Here is a 22,782-nt window from a genome sequence, read left to right as displayed (position 1 = left end):
CTGTATGTACAGCGTATAAGTTCTATTCTGTATGTACAGCGTATTAGTTCTATTCTGTATGTACAGCGTATAAGTTCTATTCTGTATGTACAGCGTATTAGTTCTATTCTGTATGCACAGCGTATTAGTTCTATTCTGTATGTACAGCGTATTAGTTCTATTCTGTATATACAGCGTATTAGTTCTATTCTGTATGTACAGCGTATAAGTTCTATTCTGTATATACAGCGTATTAGTTCTATTCTGTATGTACAGCGTATTAGTTCTATTCTGTATGTACAGCGTATAAGTTCTATTCTGTATGTACAGCGTATAAGTTCTATTCTGTATGTACAGCGTATTAGTTCTATTCTGTATGTACAGCGTATTAGTTCTATTCTGTATATACAGCGTATTAGTTCTATTTTGTATGTACAGCGTATAAGTTCTATTCTGTATATACAGCGTATTAGTTCTATTCTGTATGTACAGCGTATAAGTTCTATTCTGTATATACAGCGTATTAGTTCTATTCTGTATGTACAGCGTATAAGTTCTATTCTGTATGTACAGCGTATAAGTTCTATTCTGTATATACAGCGTATAAGTTCTATTCTGTATGTACAGCGTATAAGTTCTATTCTGTATATACAGCGTATTAGTTCTATTCTGTATGTACAGCGTATTAGTTCTATTCTGTATATACAGCGTATAAGTTCTATTCTGTATGTACAGCGTATTAGTTCTATTCTGTATGTACAGCGTATTAGTTCTATTCTGTATATACAGCGTATTAGTTCTATTTTGTATGTACAGCGTATTAGTTCTATTCTGTATATACAGCGTATTAGTTCTATTCTGTATGTACAGCGTATAAGTTCTATTCTGTATATACAGAGTATTAATCCTGTTCTATATGGATAGCGTTTTGGTCCGATTTTGGATGCACAGAGTATTTGTCCGATTTTGTATGTTCAGCGTAGTTGTCATATTTTGTATGTACAGCGTTTTATTCCTGATCTAATGTTCAGCAAAATTGTCCTATTTTGTATTCACAGCGTAAATTAGTCCTATTCTGAACAGCGTATTTGTCCTATTATGTCCGGTTTGGTACAAAGTATTGGTTCCTTTCTGTACCATGTATTGGTCCGTTTATAAATGTTCAATGTATTCGTCCGTTCCGGTACAGCGTACTTTTTTTCTTTTTAGAATTGTGTTTAACACTTGGTTATTTGATTGGGTAACATCGTCACAGTGGTGCCGGCGTCAAACAGGTGATTTACGCAAGCATTTATGGATAAAAAACTCTAAGCAGTGATGCATGAAATACCATATCGGTAAACAGTACTCCAGTCCGGATTTGAAAAAGGCAGCAGGGTACCGGATAAGGGTATCCCCCCACGCTATTTAGGCCTAGCTAGAGCACTGGGTAAATATTGTAAATTGTCTTTTTTAATAATTTTTATATTAAGACCTCTATTCAACTTCAATAACTGAAATATGATAAAAACTATCAAACAGAAAAGAGAGAAGAAAAATCAAAATAAAAGTTTATTTAGTTCTGCTTGCCAGGGGAGGTTACTGCGTAGGAAATATTTGAGGATATGTGGTGTTTCTCCTAACGCCAAACTGTTGTCTGCTACCAAACATGGCGGCCTCCATGGGATTGAGGTCGAACTTCATAAAAATCAAGAATAATTTTTTACTGCAAAGGTACTTGATCAGCATTTAAACCTCATATTTAATAAAAAAAACAAATTTCTGCTGTAGCAATTATATCCTCATTTTCTTTTACATTTTCAAATATAGTTGACACATGTGAATTTATATTATTTCGGATAAAGAATTCGGACAAAAACATTGTGCAGAACTTTGGCATCTGGTTTATAATGTAATAGCAATCCGTGTTAGTTTTTTATTCCATTCCCATTCGAACAGTCTTTCAAATAATTATATATACAATGGGGCAAAATGAAAGTATCTTCACTTCAAACACATGAAATCAAATAAATCATAGAGTTAATAATATTAATAAGTAGTGGTTTTGTGTGGGATTATTTTTACCGCCTGTGCCTTGCAAATTGGGGAAAAAAGTCGACTTTGGGAAAAATACAAAACCAGTCCAAAATAGCTTATATACATGTTATAACAAATATACATGTTTTCACTTTTTAAGTTTTTATCCATACATGATACATTATGCAATGAAAGCGTCAGTCTTGTCAAGATTTTGTTTATTTTGCAAGAAATTCATTGCTTTTTTTCATTAAAGTTAAACCTGCATTTATCAAATAGGGGAAAACATATAATTTTTGGGGGAAAATGGACATTTTTTCACAAGGGGAAACAGCCTTTAGAAGGCAGTAAATTGCACCAAAAAATCACTGATAAGGACTCTATGCTTTTAGACTATACAGGGATTTCAACAGGCTTTGAAACCATAGGGTCAATGACTCTTGAGGCCTAATCTACAAGAGTCAAAATTAGATTTTCAAGAGTCAAGGTCAATTTTTCTAGATTCAAGTTGTTTCTTTGTAAGCCGTGTACGCTGTACACTCAAGTTACCCTTAGCAATCATAACCAATAGTGGATCACTTTCTTGTTCAAGTTTCAACACACTCTGTCAAAAAATGAAAATATTGTATTTTTTAATGAAAATTGGCAATTATGTATCTTAAGGTATAAGTTAAATTCACAATAAATATTTTATTGATCGAATATCAAAATCTTCTGTATCATCTGAACAATTGATGCATGTGCTTACGTGATCCAGTTATTCCAGCCCCGTTTTAATGCAACATGTTCTTTTGTGAGAACTGCATATAAAACCCCATCATGTAAGTGAACAATTTATACATTTTTTTTAAAGGCTAATACATAACCCTTTGGAAAATTTTCAAATTATTTTCCCATGCATTTTTGCATTTTGGCGATATTATTAAATGTGTGGGTAACCAGTAGCGGAGCACCATTTTGTTTATGCAGTGAATCTGAGGAGTTGTCTCAATACTTTCAATTCATAACATTTTTTAACAAAACAGTAATTTTTATTTGACTTATGCATTAAAAGCTCATCATCACAACAAAATGTATAGAAACAAAAACATGATTTTGAGTAAATGATCTGTAACCTTGATCAAAGTCATTGTTTATCATTCCATCCACAAACTAATCATTAATTATGCAATATAAACATGTGTACCTGATACTAATTGCCATACTTGTCTATACTTTATTCTGAATAATAACATTTTATTTCCAAAATTGAAGTCACTGTGACTGGGGTAACCCAAAATTATAACCAATTTGAAAGACAGGGATGTGATTTGTCAGTAGATTTCAGGATTTCTGCAGATCCAGTGGTTCAAGGGATCAATAAGAAAGTAAAAAAATATGTTCAAAGGCCTTTCTAAAGTTATGTGACTTGAGTGCTTCACCCGCTTTGAACCTAGTTTCAGCCTATAAGTCTAAACATATTTATTTTACAATGATTGTGAAACAAGTTATTACCACATTATATTAAGCACTCTTGAGAGTGTGATCTTGTGTTGTGGCCTTGTGGGAGAACCCGGAGAAAACCCACTTGTCCGGCTTGGTGACCACAAACTAAACTCAAATGCGCCCAAGCCGGGAATCAAACCCAGGTCGCCTAGGTGAGAAGCAAGTGCGCTAACCACTGTGCTAACCACTGTGCTAACCGGACAACCAATTTCAGCCCTTTAGCTGCCAGATCAATGACATTAATGAAAGGAAATTTTGTTTATGTTTTATAGGTCCTGTGTATTGTGTCATAAGTTATACTCTACTGAAACAAGTCCATCAGGTACAGATGTCCGAAAGGGGAGACTTCATAGAATAAAGAAAGAGATTCCTTACGAAGAACTGGGAGCTGTAATTCAGGAGGAAGAAAGGGCCAAAATTGTAGCTTATTATAGTCGTAATGTGAGAGTTGAAAGAACTGATGTATCGGCTGCTGCTGGTAAAGAAGCGATAGCCAAGAATTCAACCATTCTTGTCCAAGGGGATGGGAAGACGCCTGTTTCATTACCTAAGAAGAAGAAAAGAGATTCCTTGTCTATACTTAAAGCATTGGCATCAACTGTTAAAGTAGTAAGGCTTAACTAATCATTTATCCTATTTTACAGATTTGTCTGTCTTGAGTTGATCATGCATATGCAGTATTTTTTGAAGTACCAGTAATTTGATAAATCAATAAAACTTAATATTTTAACATAATTTTAATTTTCAAATCAGTTACCGGTAAATCTCTGTGATTGTTTGGATCAAGTTGTGCGCAACTGATTTAAAGTGACACTCTTATTCAAAATCAATTCATACACATTGTTTGGTGAGTGCTAAAAGATTTACCGTGATCTACTATAGTCTCATAAGGTAGAAATACCATTTTTATGCACCTTTTTATGCACCTATTATCACTCAAAATTTATGTTTGTAATAGATGTGTATGTACTGAATTTGTCACTTGTCTAAATCTGAGTCTCAAACTCAGAATCAATTAGTTTGTGAACATTGGCACAGGTCTTTTATCACTGTTTTATTTTCCATCTTTCAGGATCCCTCTGCACCTCATTATTCCTTCATCGATGATCCTGGCTTGATACCTAATAGAAACAATCAGGTAATTTGCGTCATTGCCTTCAACAATGTTGTAAGCTTTTCATCTTTTTCAAAGAAAAAGTTGCAGTATTGTGAAAGCTTTGGTGTCATTGTCATCGCAGACATGCAACAGCTCTACCCTTGGCCATCACAACCTTTTTACCAGTAATGGGGACACCCTACCCTTTTTTGGGTGAAAAAGCGTGATTTTTCAGTTTCAGGAGAAATTTCATAGAGAACTTTTTTAATTAATTTGGACAATTTTGTTTTACAAATGGAGTAAAATATCAATTACCCAGTAAATATATCACTCAGAAACATTATTCAATGAATCATGAGATTCTCATATATAATTTTTATTTTTTATTTTATTTTTTGAAAATGGAGAAATTCAGAAGCTATATAACTTTAGGGAAAAAACGGTCTAGTCCTTTTGGAAGTAGCAGGTTATCAGCTATGGTAAAGAAGGGTAAAAAGGTCCTGGCCATATTTAAAAAACTGTGCATGATATTTAAATGCAACTCTGTTCATGTGTTGCCGAAAAAATTAACGCTAATGGCTGGGAAGCCCAGAACTCTATGTGTATAAATGTCTAGTTATTCCACCTTTTAACAAAAAAACAAATGAAATAAGCAAGGCATTTGCTCTGCGTTGCTGTAGTATTACTTGCCTGAGATATTTTAAAGACCTTCTGGGGAAAAATATAACAATGCAAATTTTTTTTTTAGTTAAAATGTTTTTACAAATATTCCAAAAGATAAGGCTGGTTACTACTAAAATCTATCGCTTTGATTATTTATCTGAATATTTTTTAAGAATGAAACCTGAGGTACACCCATGTATTTGGTCAAGGTTCTGTAATCTTATTTGTTTTACAGGAGGCCTGCTTGTTGGCAAAAGCGTCCGGAAAAAGGGCAGCAAGGTATTTTGTGAATAAGCATGTCAAGCTGTTTGGAAATGACGATGCTGTTCCCCATATCCAGGTAAATATTGTGTTTGACTCTGGAGTGTTGTTTTCAATTTTTATTACTTTAATAATATCCAAAGGGGTTCATGGTTTATAAATATACTCCATACTAGCCTGAAAATGCACTTTAAAAAAAAATATGGATGCATTGCAAAGCAGTTTAAAACCATAGCTTTGAAAGAATCAGTTAGCTAATTTGATTGTACACTTACAAAAATAGTTCACGAATGAAAATTAAGTTCCTTGTTCTAAAATAAATGTGATGCAAGCATTTTCAAATGAAAAATCATCAATGTTGTTTAGTGGAAAATTGCCGAGTTAATGTGTTAATACCATTTGTCTTATTTCCTCCCTTTTCTTTAGTTAAATATAATTAAGCTTTCAATTTGAAAAAAAAATGAAATTAACAGTGTAAGTATGATTATTTTGTTTAATAAAACCCCATAAACTTCTTTGTTAAAAAATTGAAATCATTAGTACCGGGTATATAAAGCAACATAGAATTTGTGGCATTTTAAAAGACACCTCATAAACAAATTTTATAATGACGTAGATTGTGTATAGATATTACCTCCTATTTTTTTGCATTTTGTTATTGCGATAAATGCATATTTTTATCATACGGGGGGGGGGGGTTAAACATGTCAAAATGATAAAGAGAATTCATTTGAAACATGTCAAAATGGTAAAGAGAATTCATTTGGAAAGACATACAAAAGTTTAGGTCACTAAAACTACTGGGCTTTTAAGGGATTCGATGTACAAATAAGCTTATAAGTTTAATTGTGCCATTTTCTGTAATGTTACTTTTCAGGCCTTCCAGCCAGAGAAGCTTGACTATGTGCATACTGATGTGGGTGAGGCCTCTCTACTGGAGAGAGTCGATCGTCGAGAGGTCGCAGACTCTGTCGAGGTGTATGACCGTATGGATGAACAAGGTTTGCAGTGTTTCTTCTCACCTTATTGCCCTTCGAATCATGAAATAGCAACACTAAATTGTGAAAAAGCCAGTCCCCAATTTCTCAAATATTCTTAAGTCTCTTATAACAGGAATTAGGTAAGCTCATCTTTTTTGTTTTGGTATGAACTGCTTAATGTTTTCCTTTTAAAGATTATGATATTATTTTAAAGATAATTTTGAATACCTTTGTTTGGGGAAATAAAACAGAATTACTGAGTATACCTTAAATTCAAATTATATTTCAGTTATGCATATATTTGAAGCTAGTTCTGCTGTCAGTTGTTTTAAACTGGTTAATTCTTTGGTTTAGCCAAGTTAGCCAAACTGTTTATTGATTGGTCAATATTTATCCAATAATTACTATTGACCAATCAAATTGCTTGAATGCACAAACTAGCCAAAACTGTGGGTAACTTATCCAGTGTTATACAAATGCTTGATGATGACTTGTACTGTATTAAAATGTGTATATTGTAAATATGTGTACCATATATATGCTTGCTCATCATTTAGGCGTAAATTTTATTTTCTTTGTTTCCACTAAACTGACCAACCCTATTTTTTCCTCCCAAAACCTACATTCTTTTTGCTTTTGTGTGGATATTTTTTAGTAATGTCCTAAATAAATGTGAATCTATTTGACTGAACATGTTAAAATTTGACTATTTTATATTCAACATATTCTAAAATGGTGAGATTATAAGTTACGAGGTTAGTAGGTGACCTGATATGTGATATACGGGGCAAAAGAAACCATATCGGGTGAGAGCGAAGCCCCATAACATATATATCATGTTGATAACCTGTTTACATGTCTAAATGTTTCATTTATTCATCGGAGTAGTCATCAGTACCGGAAAATAGACACCATTTTGGTACGATATAAATTGGGCGACCGAATATGGAAAATATAGGGACACAGCGTGATCAGTTCTGGACACATGACGTTGCGTCATATATGTTGGAGGCATGATATACCCTGATATAGGTCCTTGGGTTTGGTACAGAATGGTAGTTCTTAAAAAAACCCTTATGCCTGCTTACCTTCTTTATTTTATTTGGAGAGTGGAAACAAACAATTATTTTTTTGGGGCTTATCAAATTCTTTGTTCCTCTCCTTCATCAGGCATGACAGTATCCGAAGAAGCCCTCACAAGACTTCTGGAATTATTGTGTGCCTACCAGTGTCGGGATGCAGAGAACTTATACCCCGAAGAGAGGCTGGCCTTGGCCAATGAAGATACAGGCAAAAGGTGCAATATAGCATAGTTATAAAAAAAGGTCTGAAAAATCTTTCAGAATAGGAATTTTTGCACCTGGTATTTGGCACGTTTTTTCTTTCTTACATAAATTATGGCCCTTTACTTGTAAAAAATGGTCTGAAAAAGTTTAGGCTGACATTAAAGTGAAAAAATGTTTCAGATTTTTGAAACACACATGCTCATATTGTTCATTCCAAAACAAGATATTTAACCATCTAGGATGCATTTTGGGTTATCCATCACTTCTACGCCAGCTCTAGTTCCAAAATTGAAACATACATTTGTACATGATCAGTTAAAAAAAATGACAATTAATATGCTGTTTCATATCCCAGTACTTGTCATCGACAAAGCTTCGAGTAGGATAAAATCCATGACCCTATAATTTAGTATCTGAAAACGCTGAACACTAGTCCATCACCACTATACTTCTAGTAATACCATATGCTTTCATGGACACTGATAAATCACAATACTAGTGTTGGGAATTGGTTTCAATTTGACTATCAGTAATTGGTTCTACTCAAGTAACTGATTATACAATCAATCAATTTTTGACAACACCTTAAAAAGCGATAAATAATAGTTTTATTCTTGTATGATAACTTATAATCCTTACTATATGCTTATGTTATGTTTAAGTTTGAATAATTTAGTGCTGCTGTTGCTTTTGGCCATATTGTTGAGGATAACAACTGAACACTTAAGTATATAAATGAACTCAAAGGAGAAAATTGGCAGAAATTAACTGAACGCAAATAACGAGAGGAAGGCAGAATAACAACTAGACAATCGGAACGATGATCGATTATGACAAAAAACAAAGGTGTGTCGCCAACTAAGGCCCAATCAATCAATTCTTGATAATAATCGATCATCAGAACATCGCTACACAATACTAAAGCATTCAGTCATTAAATATGCTCATTTCATCAGGTCACTGGACAAGGCTGTGGAAGTATTTGAAAAGCTAGAAACACGGACAGCGGATACCTACAACTGGATAATTAGGGCTCTTGCTGAGGTAATCCATTTTCTTCATAGATACCCCTCTTGCCTCGTTAGTTATATAATGTCAGGGGATTAACTTGGGGTAGCTGATGTTGCCCCTTTAATATAAAGAAAAGCTGTGTTTAGGCCTATGGAAGTAAATTAGGCCAGTTACTAATTGGCAAGTAATTTTAGATTTGGCCATACATAAATGTATTGTTTTGCCTGGCCATAACTGAATACAATGTTTTCCCCGGCCATAACTGAATACAATGTTTTCCCCAGCCATAACTAAATACAATGTTTTCCCCAGCCATAACTGAATACAATGTTTTCCCAGACCATAACTGAATACAATGTTTTCCCAGACCATAACTGAATACAAATTCTTGCCTGGCCATAACTGAATACAATGTTTTCCCAGACCATAACTGAATACAATGTTTTCCCCAGCCATAACTGAATACAATGTTTTCCCCAACCATAACTGAATACAATGTTTTCCTAGACCATAACTGAATACAATGTTTTCCCAGACCATAACTGAATACAATGTTTTGCCTGGCCTTAACTAAATACAATGTTTTCCCCAGCCATAACTGAATACAATGTTTTCCCAGACCATAACTGAATACAATGTTTTGCCTGGCCATAACTTAATACAATGTTTTGCCTGGCCATAACTGAATACAATGTTTTCCCAAGCCATAACTGAATACAATGTTTTCCCAGGCCATAACTGAATACAATGTTTTGCCTGGCCATAACTGAATACAATATTTTCCCAGGCCATAACTGAATACAATGTTTTCCCAGGCCATAACTGAATACAATGTTTTGCCTGGCTATAACTGAATACAATGTTTTGCCTGGCCATAACTGAATACAATGTTTCCCCAGGCCATAGCTGAATACAATGTTTTCCCAGACCATAACTGAATACAATGTTTTCCCAGACCATAACTGAATACAATGTTTTTCCCGGCCATAACTGAATACAATGTTTTGCCTGGCCATAACTGAATACAATGTTTTCCCGGGCCATAACTTAATACAATGTTTTGCCTGGCCATAACTGAATACAATGTTTTCCCGGGCCATAACTTAATACAATGTTTTGCCTGGCCATAACTGAATACAATGTTTTCCCAGACCATAACTGAATACAATGTGTTCCCCAGCCATAACTGAATACAATGTTTTCCCCAGCCATAACTGAATACAATGTTTTGCCTGGCCATAACTGAATACAATTTTTTGCCTGGCCATAACTTAATACAATGTTTTGCCTGGCCATAACTGAATACAATGTTTTCCCAGGCCATAACTGAATACAATGTTTTCCCAGGCCATAACTGAATACAATGTTTTCCCTGGCCATAACTGAATACAATGTTTTCACAGGCCATAACTGAATACAATGTTTCCCCAGGCCATAACTGAATACAATGTTTTGCCTGGCCGTAAATGAATACAATGTTTGCCCGGGCCATAACTTAATACAATGTTTTGCCTGGCCATAACTGAATACAATGTTTCCCCAAGCCAGAACTGAATACAATTTTTTCCATCTCCATAAATGAATGCAATTTTACCATATTTCAGTTTGACAACACAAGGTGCTGGACGTTGTGGGAAGAAATGAAAATAGAGGAATTCCCTGGTATTTATATGCATATAAAATAATATCAGCAGGAACAAATAATCTCATTAAATGTGTATTACATGAGCCTTATACAAAGAATACTGTCGAATGTAGCCATGAAAAATCCTTTCACATTTTACCTTTTGAAAATTAAAAAATATATCCTATCTAAGCTGTTTGTTGTATAATTTAGATTATTTCAGCAAAAGCCCTGTTTGTTCCAAATGACGGTTTTATTTTTTCTTAACTGTGCACTGATTCAGTAAACCTAATTCAACTACATTTGGACATTTAAGAATTAATTGACCAGAAATGAATAAAATAAAGGGACTAGACACCAGATGATAACCTTGCAAGATAAAAAGGAAATTGTCAAAAACTTCAATAAATTTGATATTGTTGTGTATAAAGCATTAAATCTTACTTACTGATGTATCACATCGCTTGCCACACATGTATCTTCTGCCGTGTTTTCACATTTTTCCATTTTGAATAATTACTGGGTTTGTTAACCACATAAATCCCAGTAAATCTAAAAATAGCATCTGTATCTATATCATGTGACTTTCACATATACACACTAGAAACTGGGAGAACATTATGTGCTATTATTCAACAGAAAAACTCAACTGAGACAGCGACAAAATATTCTTTTAATAATGAAAAGTGATGTATTATCTGCAATATACAAAATGATAATTCTAGACTTGTTTTGAGGAAATACTGTTGACTATCAGCGAATATGATATCACACTAAATTTATTTTGAATTGGAAAAATGTGAAAAAACTGCAGAAGATACCTGTGTCGAAACTGATGTGATGCATCAGTAAGGAAATATTGTATTTGTCGATTTAGGGACCATCTGGTGTCTAATCCCTTTAAAAAATAAACATAACATCATGTATATTATATATATAATTATTTTATCTTCACTTAGCTGAGCTGGCCACATACAATGCCCTCATTGGTAGTATGAGGAGGGACTTTCAGCTGATGAAGAACAGAAAGTTTGAAAAAATACAGGTACTGTGTCATGCAAGTAGAATGTCTCACATGTGCCCAGGCCAAGAATCAAACCTGGGTCGCCTTGGTGAGAAGCGAATGCACTTACCACTGCGCTTACCGTACAACCACATGTTTGGTTGGTGGTCAGCAAACCGGACATTATTATATTATTAAAGTTCTCCGATTTCCCCAACAACACAAGTCCACACTCTTGCTCAACATTATGCCAATGACAGTGCCTTAGAATAAGTTAATATAACTGCCATCAGAATTGTTGCAAAACAAATAAAATTTAAACTAAAAAAATATAATTAGAATGTTCTTCAAATGCAAGAAAATCCTTTGATAATGACACTTGAAAGAGATGTGCTTTTACAGACTATAAATCTTTCTTATCGGCTTATCATAGATCAACAGAATAGCATTTTTTATTGCCTTGATGTCATCATTATAGGCTTGTTGTGGGTAATCTTTTACTACTGAATTAATTATACAGTAGAACCCTGTTGGCTCGAATGGGATGAAAAGGGCCGATTTCATTATACTGAATGTAAGCATTCTCGATTGGCTCCAACTCCCCAAAGCTTGATATGTCCCTGCTTTCTGGGCTAACTTGAAATCTAAATATTATATAGCAAGGCTCAATGTTAAAAGTTTGAATGTCAAGCACTAGTGTAAGAATTTGGCCTTGTTCATCTTTAAGTCCTATTTCGAAGACTGAAATACTCAGTTTAGGAAGCCCTATGCATTACTTAAATTTGTCATATAAGCCTGTAGAAGATGACATAGATGGCCTGGGTGTCCTTTTAGGACTTAATTATGAATGGCGCCTTACTGTTGTACCCTTTTTTTAGAAAAAAAATACTATACCCCTTTGTGTTTTTTCACCCCATTTTTGGACCCATTTCCCTCCTGAAAAAGTATATTTGTTTCCAGGCCCAAGTTAAAAATATCCATTTTAATTTTTTTTAAACATATAAATTGTTAGTAATTTCCCCTTTTTGCCAGACAAATCAAAGAGGCCCCGTCACCATTCGCTTAAAGGTGGGAATTAAACACTATGTCCATTGTCAATCTTGGAAGAAACACTTACATACAATATATAAGTTTTAATTAAAAATTATTCTATATAATTTATATGGAAAGTTAAGTTTATAAAATAATCATGATTCAGTTCTACCATGTCTAGGACATGCTGACTGAGATGAATGGTGCAGGATTGTGCCCGAACCTGGACACTTTCCACTCAGTGTTCAGAGTTATGAAGACAGTGCTGGTAAAACGTGGAGAGACAGATCCCCTCATGAATCACTTGCCTGGCGTGATCGCTGAGATGAAGAAACTGGAAATACGTATGTTTTCTATAACTTTCAAGTATTTGGAAACTACTTGGATTTTGCTTGTATTTATTTAGTCAGAAGTGTATTCTTATTAGGTTTTAAAAGTAAATACTTTTATAAGCAAAAAAACTAAGTAAAACATGCTATCAGTTTTACAAAGCAAGAACAAAATGCTATTTTAGATGTAAAGACCATCAGTTTGTATAGCCGCAACTGCAGCTTCAAACATTTAATTGATCCGTTGAAAGGCAACATCTTCAGTAGTTAGTTATACATGATACAAAAAAGGTTAAGCCAAAAAGATGATGGAGTCAGTCAATATTATTGATGTTTGACAGGCTATAGATGTTGTTGCATTATCCAATTTATTAATTCAAACCTTTGACAAGTTAGTAAAATATATCTACTGTCTGTAGTGTCTGCATTGAATGCAATGCTTTTGAGTAGTGCCCTAAGCTTTTCAGTAGAGAGTGTCCATCTTTAAAACCCCCAGGTCCAGTCAGTTTTGATAGGATTGTGAAGGCTTAAAATAAACTCCAACCAATTAATTCAACAGACCTAATAGTGAATGTGATAATTTTTACAGAATTAAAACTTTAATCGGATAGTAACAAGATTCAAAGGACCTCATCTGCCTGTCTCACTCACATGTGTGTGTTTTCAGGGCCAACACTTGAGACATGGTCGTTGATATTTGACACACTCACCATAAAGGATCCAGAGACAGATAAATGGCAGAATCCTACGCTAGGTTTGTGTGCAATCTATGTATGTTTGTCTTGATTTCTCTTCAAAACAGAAGAAATTATAGTACCTTACCAACCTAAATTTTTCAGCTCCGATTTTGACATTTTCCCACTGCATCCTATCTTTTATACGAAGGGTTTTTTTACACTGTTTTTTTTCACGTTTTCCCCCCGCTGCGTCCTATCTATGCTAGCATTCTTTACCTAGTATGATACGGTATCTTATTTATGATTCAGATTTATTCTTCTTTGAGGATTGTTCACATTTGTTCTTGTGTCAATGAACACAGGACAGCAAGTTTCCAAATCCAAGTATGCTAGCATCTGCTTGTATTCTTATTACAGGAGGGAAAAAAGTCGACCTTGTGACAGACATCAGTGAGATCGTTGACCAACTAAGTGAACAACGTAAAGAGGATCGGGTGTTGAATCACTTTGGAGGTAACATTGATTATGAGTTTACACGCTTGTATTCCAGCTGTTACAGTCATGCGCATTTCCTGAGTATAAAACGTCTGATATCCATTATGAAAGGCAATGAAGAGTTGCTTGCATTTGGGGCTCCAATTGCAAAAAACAATTGTGTGAGAGGCAGACATGTATATCCATAGACATTCCCACACCACTCATAATAATGTTGATGATTATTCCAAGGTCGATGTACTTCAACAATTAAAATACACAAGATGTTTCCCATCTAATGTACAGTTGACCCTTGTTGGCTGGAACTTGCTTGGCTAAATTTTCTTGTTGGCTCAAACTTGATATAAAGGATCGATTACTTTATACTCAAGATAAGCATTACAGCTTGGTTCGATTTCCTCATTGGCTCGTATTGGATGTTAAGGACTGATATGTTTATACTGAAGGTAAGCATTCCTGTATTTTCGCCGATCCCTGGAAGTTTGAGCCAACTTTGTTTAGATTAATTTGATTTATACAAAAAAATTATTGTGAAAACCGATGATGGGAGGTATGTATTACTCTTGAGTATTTTTCTTGTGAAGAAACCAGTACTGTGTCCTTGATGAGAATTCAAGAAAACGATCCTCCCGTGGTGATCAAACCCGCAACCTCTGACATGGAAGGCTTGTCCTTTCATTAAGATTTTGACTTTGTTTTGTGAGACTGCAGCGCAATTGAAACATTAAAACTGAAATTGATTTATGTCTTTTATTTGCAGAAAACTTCTTCACAAAAGCCATGTCATTTGTAAGTAATTCAATTACTATTTTTTTACTGCTTTGTGTCTTTTCGGATATGTATATAATTCTTTAAGGTTGGGTTTATTTTGAAAGGTGTTAATGTTAAAAATAGAACAAATCAACCAATAGAGAAAGAGCAGAGCCTTAGAAATCATGTAAACTGAAAGGAATGACATTTCCACAATTATGCTCATTTGTGGATTTCTGCATCATTTGAAAGGTTTTAAAGAAACGGTGGAGGGGAGACTATAAACTGCATAATTATGTTCAGTGTAGTAAATATTCTTAATAGTATAATATGCCCAAGATGAGCTGTCCCATATATAAGTATATTAACTCATTTCTTTGTTTATATAGTTGCACCGGTTCAATGAAGTTACCGTGGCCATTAAGGTCTTCGACCTGAAGGAGAGTATGGGAGCTCGTTACGTGATAACTGACCTGCAAATGGAAAATGCCTTCTAGTATGTTTCACTATTAATATGTTTTATTCTATAAAAAAAAATATGTAACAAGGTTCTCTTCTTTGCTCTCATTCTGTAAGCTTGTCTGCTGTTTGTCTAGTCATAGCCCTGGTGTCGTTGTGGTCAATGCCAGCATCATCATTGTGCAAAAACTTGAACTTTGGTGAGAATTCAAAAGTTGTTGAAGATATTTAAACATGTTTCCTGAACCATTGCAGACTTGTGTAGCAAGGGCCATAACTCTGGCTTTAAGAACTGTTGAGTTATGCCCCTTTTTTGGCTGTAATATGATTGATGAGCTACTGTGTTGGATCCACTGTGCTCTTGTTACAGTTAAAATTGTACCAGGTATTAAATTTGCAACCCTTTAGGTTTATGAAAAACCATTGTGACATTGAATCAAATTATACTATAATTATATATACAATCCAATCCAGAACGGCACTTTTAAATTGGATTGTTCCGGACCCTTTAATAGTTGTTTAAAGATTATTGAAATAAAAAAAGGAAACTCCCCCTATAGAATTTCTTTGTTTTGCCTTATTGGGGTTGGGTGTTGGGCGCAAAACCTTAATAAGAGTCAGAGACATTCGATAATTTCTGTGTTTCTCTTAAATCTGTTAGTATTTGGTCATTCCTGGAAATCTTTGTGAAAGTGGCACATTACGTAATATAAGTCATTCTGTCACTGTGTTAGAATTGGTTAAATTTCTGATCATTTACTTGGAGCTTGAGCTGTCATGTATAATGAATATATTGATTGTATATGCCATTTATAAGCCATTATTAAAAAGTAATTGAATGTGTTTGTTTGATTATAAAAACTTATATAAATTAAAAAAGTAAAATTTTGAATTATGTTTATTTTCAGTGAACAATTCATGTTCCTTCTGCTAAAGAACAAACCACTAGATGTTGTAATGGAATATTACACGAAATGTATAAGACATGGGGTAAGATACTTTTATTATAATGACCAATCATAAATCTGAACACAATGAAAATCCCAAAATATGTTATTCTGTACTCCATGGATGACCATATTTCTTGGGGTCACTTCATAAAAGTATCAATATAAAATATTTGTCTACTTTTGATTAACAAAAAAATGTTGTTGTTTTTTCTTTCAGAAATTGAGTTCTCCGAGTAATAGTTTACGATATACTCTGTATGATGCTATATACCAATACGATGCTTACCAGTGGATTCCCATCATCTACTCCGGTAAGTGGTTTCAGTCATTAAGTTTTAAAAAGAGAGAGTATGAAAAGTTCACTTTCAATCAGAAATCCTACTGAAATTTTGTAATATATATGGAATCAGTTCAGTCAGAACTTCTAGAATCAGGGGCCTCGTATGCGTATCCAAAGCAACTTGACTTAGATTTTTTCACCCTTCGATATGTTTCCAATGGTTTAAAAACACAACAACATCATTAATTTTGTAACATTAAGATTTGTTATTCTTGTTTATAGACACTGACACATACCTGTACTTCTTATATATTTCAGATATGTCATCGATTGGCTTTAGAATGACCTTCGTTCGTTGGCAGTTGCTGGAGATGATGGCACAGGAAGGTTTAGAACAAAAGGTAAACTATGTACTTTTTATTGCATGTTTTTTACAGATGCACTCTTACTCCCAACGAAGAAGTATCACAATTAATACAATTGTTTTCATTTACACAAAAGGATGAATACATATCCAATATACAATGATTCTTATGAAGGATACTGTGTTTAATTTGAAAGAAAGGTGCAGAAAACACAGTATTTCTACCTTATGAGACGAAAGTTGATCACTGTAAATCTTTTAGGACCCACCTGTCATTTAATATTTGTACGTTTTCAGCTATTGAATACAGGTCAATATACAGTTCCAATCTTGTTATCAGTAATTAATATTTTCCATAAATGCATTATTAATTAAGTAGTTATAGGTTAATCACCCAAAATGTATGTTTGTTAGACATGTGTATGTATTGATTTCAAATACGAGTGTCACTTTAAGACCATGTTATTGTTTCTTTTTGTCACATTAGTGATCACCTTGGGTTATTGCCCATTTTCAAAGAAATGTTTACAATACCTGTGTCCAGGTGGCTTCTGTGTGTACTTATCATTCCTGTAACAGCTCTAGAAAACCATAAATAGTGACCAAAATACCTTGTCCTGGTAATACACTGTTGTCATTGTGTATTTATAAGGGAATTTTTAAGTTAAATATTGAGGGATAAATGATTTGAGTTTAAAAAGAAGTTTGAATTAAAATATTACATGAATATAATTATTATAGTATACAGACATGATAAGAGGCTTTACAGATTCAATATTTGCATTTTGGTGTGAAAACTTACCAGGCTTAAAAGAGTATTAATTTGACAACGAGCAAAGGCTGCGTCTATAGTAATACATGTTTATTATTTTCAATTGAAAAAACATGTTTTTATAAAAGAAATGTTAGCCAGATGAATAATTTACAAAACTATGCACTGCCTTCTCATTTAGACTGGCCACTGGTCAGAGGCAGTGGTTATTCCTATTTGTCAAGGGAACGCACTGCGCTAAAAAAATCAAGCTTACCTGTCAGAAATTTTAACGATAAGAAACACAGGGTACAATACTCCTTTTTATTACTGAAATAGCCGAATCATTCCAGGTGATTACACACATTAAGCCATAGTGCAGCCATTATTTAAGGCAAGGAAACAACCAATTGGCTGTCATTAGGATGGTGGGGGGTAATTTGTGTTTACCCTCATTCAAATTATGACAAAAGATATATTCAAACTTAAACCTATCCAGTTGCATCTTGATGTCTTGCATAAAAATTGTACTGTATTTACATGTTGGTTTTAAAAATTGCCAAGCTATCAGGGTAAATAGCAGAGCCTTGACTTACTATGATCCATGAATGATGATATGATATGTAATGTTTGCCAGTTATGACTGATGTAAAAATGTCCATAATTTAATATATTTTCAGTTCAAACAGGAGTTTGAAAAGATAGCAGACGAACTCCATCAAGTGAGGAAGATGAGGGAACCAATGATGACTGAGTAAATACAAAATTATTTATCAAACAAGATGAGGGATGTAGGTTTACAATTATCTGTAGGTCGCTAACTAGTTTGACGGTCAGTCACTCGGTCTGTAGACCATGGTTTGTCTGCAGAAATTCAAAGGTCAAGGTCATGGCCTACAGTTTTATGAAATCTTTGTGCCCATAATACATTGAAAATTGTTTGATATATGACCTTGAAACTCAAATGATAGGTTGTCCTTCACCAGTATATGACCATTGTTTATGAGGTCAGTAGCTCAATGTCTCGGCCAATGATTTTAGAAATCTACACAATACCTCGAGAACTGTTTGACCTCAAACAATGAAAATTCTCCATTGGCCTACCCTTTACCAATAGATGACCCAGATTTTGATTTTTTTACGAATCGGTAGATCCAAGTATAAGGCCATAGCCGACTTTTTTAGAAAAGTTTGTCCCTAATAATTAGAAACAAGCTTCAACTAAGATAATGACACTGCAGCACTATGTTTCCCTTTGGGCAACTATAAATTTATTGCTAGATTTTCATCCCCTCTCGCCCCCTCTTTTTTATTCGCCGCCCCATAAATGTTGAACTAGGGTGTATTTGCATAACGGTCTGGTACTGTTTGGGAACAGTGTTTATTCATACCTACAGAGTCGATGTATAACATTCACTTGTAAAAGAGGAGTATTGTTACAATTGTTTTTGTGGTTCATCTAGAAACACATGTATATGGTCCCTAATGCAATTTGACAGAACATGAACACATATTCAGAGATGAAACAGTCATGTAAGAAAACAAAATGTCAATCTTGCACTTGTTTTTGAAGAAGCCAGGGCTCTGGGGGCATAAAGTTTTACAAACATTTCTAGTTGACTTCACTTTATATATTTGAGTGCACTGAATTTTAGCCATTATTCCATGTAAAGAACAAGGTTGTAATGCACATATTAGTTTCATCAGCATAGTGACTTAGATTCATTAAATTGAATGTTTTTCCTTATGATATTTTAAACATGTATTTTTTCAAATATGATTCTAAAAGAGTAAAAATTCTAAAATTGTGAACCATGCTAGGCTGTTATGTGGAGAAAAAAAAATGAGTAATTTATTACCTAATTACTTAAACAGATTTGTATATGTTTACATTTACATATATTTTTTCCAGGAGAATGGACGATGACATCAAAACAAGCCATATAATCAAGATTTTCCTCAACAATAAAAATCTACAGAAAGCATGGTATGAATAGAGGATATTGGTTGGTTTTGGCTCAAGATCTATAAAGTTTACTTCACCAAATAATTGCTTTTTCTTTTAAGCTTACTATAAACGTAAATGGAAAAGTTGTGCCGATAGTTGGCATATAAGAATTAGTGGAAAAACCCATTGTGAGGTCATGATTGTTTTGAAAATGTTCACTCCATTGTAGTTAATGGTATGTTATGTTTACATTAAAACCAATTTCTAGTTTAATAGATCAGTGTATAAATTTTAATTGTATTATCTGCTTACCCTGGTAACGCTGTAAATGTTTTACAACTTCACAGATCAAACAACTTAAATAATATTCCCTATGTATTATACATTATATGGAATTTGTTGGATTATCACATGATAAATTCAAACAGTGAAATTCCAAAATTTTGTTCTTGGGCTTGAAACGTGTTTACTATTTAAAACTCAATCTTTTACTCCATAAAGGTAAGGGCTATTCCAGTAAAACATATAACCCCCAGGGGGAAGGCAATTATTTTTAATAAAATATATATATGGGTGTCTTTTTTCATTAATTTGGACCTCCAAAAGGGTGAATTTGCTTCTGTAGGGGAGTGGCACAATTTAAAAGTGCCTTCACTCCATGGGTTATGTGTTTAAATGGAATCGCTCTAGGAAATGTCACCTAACATTGTGCTATGTTTTATACTTCAGGGACGTAGTACAGTGGTACACTGCTCAACGGGCCTTCTGGGGATATGACTTGAAGTAAGTTTGGTTAGAATACAACTTACATTTTCGCCCAATGAAATTGCAGAGCGGCAATCATACTCATACTCATGATAATTCAGCAGCTCTGAATATCGTTGGATAGGATGGTAATCAATGTAGAGGCTCTCAGCCACTCTTGGGAATGATTTCTTTCCTATTGTAACACTAACAGAGCCTAGTCAGCCTCTTTTCAATAAGGTTAAAGAGTAATTACATGTATGCACTCTTTAAAGAGGATATGCACACTTTGTATAAGGGGCATATAAATTAAAAACTATTGGATGTACAATGTGCGAACACTTGCGTCTGAGTGTACAAAAACAAGTGCATTTTAGCATGAACATTCTTAAAATGACATTCTCTTACTAAAAAAGCTTTAATGCATAATTACTTCCTAGAGCAATGGACTAGGTTTTTTTGTGTTTGTCGTATCAACATAAAATATGCGTTGTAAGTAAATGGGATATATATTATTTTCTTGTTTTTCAGGGAGGCTGTTATCATGGAACTACTGGACAAGACTATCCAATATCAGGACAATGAGAACCTCATGGTCAGTGTAGCTTGTAGGCTGTACTCATATAGCAGCTTACGTTTAATTTTTCACTTGGGCATGAAAAATGATATATTTGTTTCGGGTTTCATGCTTAGAACCTTGCTGCATTCACCGCTCATTATATTATAAGATGCAATAGTCGTCAGCCTCTCACAGTCACACCTATTAGACTGTTGGTAAGTGCAAAACAAGGGAAACATTCTCTTGGACTCTTGGCCTCTCAAAATTGACAGCAGTATGGGTTTCACTCTAGAATCTGATTCGAGTGTGATTCATAGCAAATTATAGAAGCTGCTGTTTTCACAGTGAACTTTATAAATGATTATGTAGTTTGCTCATTATTAAGTCACATTTGTCTATTAGCATGTTTGTATGTTTTTCAGTGTCTCTGTGAGATGGAGCCCAACTGTCGAGCCATGTTTAAGAAACATATGAACACGCTACTCACAGACAGGGAGCATGAACTCTCCGCCTTCCTCTCAAAACAGAGAATGTATGTTATAGTCACAGTAAAATGTAGTTAAAGTTACAAATGTCATATTTAGTCCCAGTCAAGTCTAAGGGCCATTTAATCACCCTGCATACAACAAGATATCACAATATGAAGGTATCCAATTAAGTGTGGAGCTTAAGTGTAGCGTACTATGATAAAAAAAATATTTGTAAAAAGAAATACCGAATTTAACTAAGTGTAGAACAAATTTTTCCTGAGAAATCCCATATAATATGCCTGCTTTCAATCTATAGTATCCAATAAAGAAGCATAAAGTCAAATATGCAAATTTATATTCCTGAGTCTATTTCAAAACTAGCTTTATTGGTCCGATTATCATTTCTTAAACTGACCATTGAATGAAAATCCATGAAAAAGATATTCTAACTGATAAAGAATATGAATTGGCAAATTTGATTTTACACTACGTTTTTGATGAGTTCCGCACGCAGTTATGTATGTCATAATATCATATATTTTTCAGGGATGCCCTCAGAGACATCTTTTTGCGAGATTAACTGTGATCATCGTATGGACTTTAACCACTTCCAGGAGTCATTCTCCAAAGAGTGGAGAACTTCTGAATGTGTTTAAAAAGTGATTTAGATATTAAAATAAATATAATTAATAAACATATTGTTGTCATGGCACACATTTGGAATGTTTGTGATTTACATCATGAATAATTTCTGTGATAGTAAGGTTCATGTGAATTATCAGTAAAAAGAAGTTTTTTGATGATAACGAGTCCCTAACCGGCAGACTTATGATTATTTCAATACTTTTTTATGCCAGACTTAGAATGACCGTAAAAAAATGGTACAGAAAGGTCCACTGGCTAGTATAATACAGAATTTCATTAATATGTAGATAAATGATAATAATACACCTGCTCTTAAAAATGGAGGTGGGGATAAAAATTGGAATCATGTGTGTCGTCACACGCCCATGTCTTTTTCATTCATGGTCTTATTTTAAAATTATTTGGCAGAAAGGACCATCATAGCATAAGGACTTGATGCACATAAGACCAGTGCTCTTCCTTTTAGGTCAAGGTCACAGTGACCTTTTGAACTTAGTATGTTTTGCTATATAAGCCTTACTGATTATAGTTTGTGTCACATAACAAAACCAATATTTTTAAATCTTCCTCATGTCTCTACATTGTTGACAATTCTGTGGCACGTTTACCTTCAGTGCAACTTGTTCATCATCTTCCTCGTTCATGGTCAGATTTAAAAATTATTTAACTAAAATGACCACTAAAGTATGAGGACCTATTGCCCTTAAGACTGTGTCCCTGCATTCGAAGTCAAGGTCACAGCAACCTTCTGTATAAGCCTTATTGTTTAACGTTTGTGTCACAACAGTACCAATATTTTCCAATCTTCCTTATGTCTCTACATTTTTGACAATTTTGAAGAAGTCAAGGTATTATCATAGCCTTTGTGTTATTGTTGGTGTCATCATCAAGCAAAGACTTGATCCTTGGTCATTACTCAAAAACA

At 34.0% G+C, this 22,782-nt stretch overlaps 1 protein-coding gene across 1 annotated transcript; it reads left to right on the top strand.

Moving 5' to 3' along the window:
• Positions 1-1,621: 1,621 nt before the first annotated feature.
• LOC128211777 (pentatricopeptide repeat domain-containing protein 3, mitochondrial-like) lies at positions 1,622-21,906 on the top strand. Its single transcript, XM_052916828.1, has 23 exons — positions 1,622-1,692; positions 3,753-4,089; positions 4,553-4,618; positions 5,475-5,579; positions 6,378-6,501; positions 7,651-7,777; positions 8,723-8,810; positions 10,382-10,439; positions 11,361-11,446; positions 12,618-12,780; positions 13,433-13,519; positions 13,860-13,955; positions 14,698-14,726; positions 15,077-15,183; positions 16,055-16,136; positions 16,314-16,407; positions 16,695-16,777; positions 18,172-18,245; positions 19,404-19,478; positions 20,169-20,222; positions 20,715-20,778; positions 21,165-21,274; positions 21,759-21,906. The coding sequence occupies exons 1-23, from the start codon at positions 1,628-1,630 to the stop codon at positions 21,790-21,792; spliced, it is 2,208 nt and encodes a 735-aa protein (XP_052772788.1). The 5' UTR covers positions 1,622-1,627; the 3' UTR covers positions 21,793-21,906.
• Positions 21,907-22,782: the final 876 nt, after the last annotated feature.

The sequence above is a fragment of the Mya arenaria genome, chromosome 12, assembly GCF_026914265.1.
Source record: "Mya arenaria isolate MELC-2E11 chromosome 12, ASM2691426v1".
NCBI lineage: Eukaryota > Metazoa > Mollusca > Bivalvia > Myida > Myidae > Mya > Mya arenaria.
Note: the sequence above shows the minus strand (reverse complement) of the source record. Positions and strands in the feature narration are given on the sequence as shown.